This window comes from Scleropages formosus, chromosome 3 (assembly GCF_900964775.1).
Source record: "Scleropages formosus chromosome 3, fSclFor1.1, whole genome shotgun sequence".
NCBI classification, from domain to species: Eukaryota; Metazoa; Chordata; class Actinopteri; order Osteoglossiformes; family Osteoglossidae; genus Scleropages; species Scleropages formosus.
In genome coordinates this window covers 4724471-4727551 of record NC_041808.1, presented here as the reverse complement: position 1 = coordinate 4727551, position 3081 = coordinate 4724471, and the positions used below count along the sequence as shown (strand labels likewise).

Here is a 3081-nt window from a genome sequence, read left to right as displayed (position 1 = left end):
GCTAAGACAAATATTTACGCAAATTGTGTTAATTATTCATGTGATTGGACGGTCTGAGTGAGTTTAGATAAGCAAAGATCTATCCCTCTTGAGAGCAGAACGGTTTAGGATGCAACCTGGGGCCTCTTTTATTTACAGAACTGACTGTTCTGCAAATTGATGGATTTTACACTCAGTGAATGTTTCATTGGGCTGTTGTGAACATTGGACATTTCATTTAATTTACATTTACATTTCATTTACCTGAGGTAAATGAAAGTTAGAAATTACAAATACTTTAATTATTGTTACATTTAGTTTAACACTGACATGTTAACCGCACACGTTTAAGCTCAGATTTAAAGCCACTATGCCACCTGCAGTACAATTTTTTTGTACAAAACCAAACAAATATCGAATGTAAATGAAATAAGTAAAAAATTAAACGAAGTTGTTTTAAATACAGCATTTATACTAACTTTTAAAGTACATATTTGCCTCTCTAGAGGTGAATACAAACATGTAGGCAGAGTGATAACATAGGTGAAAGTGAAACAGGGTATATTTCACTCTCTGAGGCAAATTATCAAGTTAAATCTAAAGGAAAAACTGCTCTTCACAACTGATCATTTAAGTATGTCTACATTTCAAACAGGCACAAAGAAGTCAGCTTTTCTCGTCATCATCCGGCAACTAACGTCTTTGCTTGGGTACGTCAACCTTTACGTCATCAGCTTGCGCCGAAGGCACACATAGGTCCTTTTGTGCCGGGTCGCTTGTTGGAGTGGTGTGAACCGCTTTACAGGGCACTATATTATTGGTTTGTTTTTATAAAAATGTACTACAAATTCAGCGGATTTACCCAGAGACTGACAGGATCGGCACCCTCGACGGCTTATGTCCCCCAGGTGAGTTGCAGGACTCGAGGTGTTGGTTTTGGGACAGGTAACTCCGAGGAATGGATCATGACCTTCACCTTCGCTGAGTGCAGCTGCCCGTATCTTACTGTAAGAATACCTGAGTGACTGAAAAGTTACCGAAAGTAACATTCGGCGTGTAACTTTATGGTTTAAGTCCAGTTAATCATGCAAAACATAAAATTAAATGTAAAGAGTAACAGTGACACCTGACGATGATGTCACTTGTTTACACTAAAACGTCAGTACAACTTTCACAGTTACCAGGTGGTAGATCAGATGGATGTTTACAATTACGTATATACAGTTTTTCCCCTGGTTTTATAGTCATTTGATTTACATTTATTTATTATTTATGAAGTGACAGCTGTAGAACTAATAACTAAGCTAAGTATTGTTGTTGTTATTGTTATTACTACATTTACATGTACTGATTTGGCAGACAGTTTTTTTTTAAAAAAAAAAAAAAAAAAGTGTGTTTCACTAAAGATGCAAAAATATAGGTGTAGATGTGATTTTTTGAGGATAGTCATTTAATGTCACTGTTTAACCAGCAGACATTACTGGAATAGCTGAATATAAAATATGTTGAGAGAACTTCAACAGCTAATATAATCCAAGATTATGGAGTGCGTAAGAGAGCAGGAGAAACGTGGGTGGTATCCCTGATATTACTACTTATTATTTGGCTGATACCTTTGGCCTTGGTGTTTTACAATGATATATATAAACAGGTATAAATCTGAGTGTAACTTTTAGTTCTCAGCTCTGGGTAAGTTCCTTGACCAAGGTAACTACAGAAGGATGCGGGATTTAAACCTGGGTACTTTGAGTCCAGAAGCTCTAAACACTCATTTCTACTTAGTGTGCCACCTGCTTCCCTGTACAGTTAAATTGCATCTTCCCACACTTTTGGTTTGAAATTAATCAGTTTATATATTTATTCCCTAGGGGTTGAGACCAGGGATCCCAGCAGAGTCACCTGCCATGGTTTTTGCCACCCCCACGAAAGTGGTGTCCGAGGTGGGCACAACTGTGGAGTACCTGGGAGCCAACAAAGTACCTGATCTCCAAAGAATCTTCCAGGTAGAGGAGTGCCAAACACCTGTATCTGATGACAGATGGTAGAGAAGAAACCATATTAATAGCTCTAAAGGCTAGAAGTATTTTTATGAAATACAGTGTCTCATTGGGATACTCACTGTGCAACATTGAGAGATAAAAGGCTGATAAGTATATTAATTTTGGAATATGATGTATGGAAGATGAACTGTGCTAAAATAATAATGATTCCGGATAGACTGATACACAGTGCTCTGAGTGAATTCATACAGGAGCTACAGCCTGTATAAGGAGGCTTTTGTACATACTTTCTCTGGTTTTTAAGAGATTCACACAACAATGTGCTCTCTGTCCTTTCCACAGGGGAATGTCATGCCTGTGCATTTGAAAATGGGTGTACCAGACAAGCTGCTGTACCGAACCACCATGGCCCTCACTATTGGAGGAACCTTGTACTGCCTGCTGGCGCTGTACATCGCGGCACAGCCACGCAAGTGAACACAGCCTCTACCTCCGTCTCCTCACCAAAGGATCACAATCACTGCAACGATGAGCGTAATGATGAAAATAATGGCTTTTGAGTGAAGGCCTCATTGTGGCATCTCGGACTTCACTCTAAGGGTTAATTCTGTGTTGTATTTATTACCCCTCTCAGGACATTATCATTCCCCATCTCTATCTGTATTTGACCAGCAAAAATTCCTGCAGTCTAAACTTTATTTTTGTGCCTGTTTACTTATGTTTGTGTGCCCATACATGTGCAGCCCCATGTGTAAATTGGCAGGAAAGTCTCTTGCTTGACAGATCACAATAAATCGTGGACTGCTAAACTCTTGAACGAAGGCATCGTGTCTCGTCAGAGGATGAAGAGGACTGTGGCAGGAGAAGGTGAACTGACTCAGCACTTTGTTTCCACATTTATGCTGGCTGCGGGTCAGCAAAAGACAAGTTCTGAACTGAAAATGTGGCCAATAAACAAAATATAAATATGCCGGTTGGTGTGATTTTAGCCAAATCAGTTTTGGCTGTAATTTATCCATTTACAGGATATTTTGAATCATATGTGGTTTAAATCTGACGGAGCAGGTAAAGTATTTTCTGAACAGTTGATTCACAAAGGTTG

The 3081-nt window shown here is 39.0% G+C and overlaps 1 protein-coding gene across 1 annotated transcript; it reads left to right on the top strand.

The window, feature by feature from the left end:
• The first annotated feature begins 719 nt into the window (after nt 1-719).
• On the top strand, nt 720-2788 carry cox7a2l (cytochrome c oxidase subunit 7A2 like). Its single transcript, XM_018747311.2, has 3 exons — nt 720-887; nt 1848-1982; nt 2322-2788. The coding sequence occupies exons 1-3, from the start codon at nt 816-818 to the stop codon at nt 2454-2456; spliced, it is 342 nt and encodes a 113-aa protein (XP_018602827.1). The 5' UTR covers nt 720-815; the 3' UTR covers nt 2457-2788.
• Nucleotides 2789-3081: the final 293 nt, after the last annotated feature.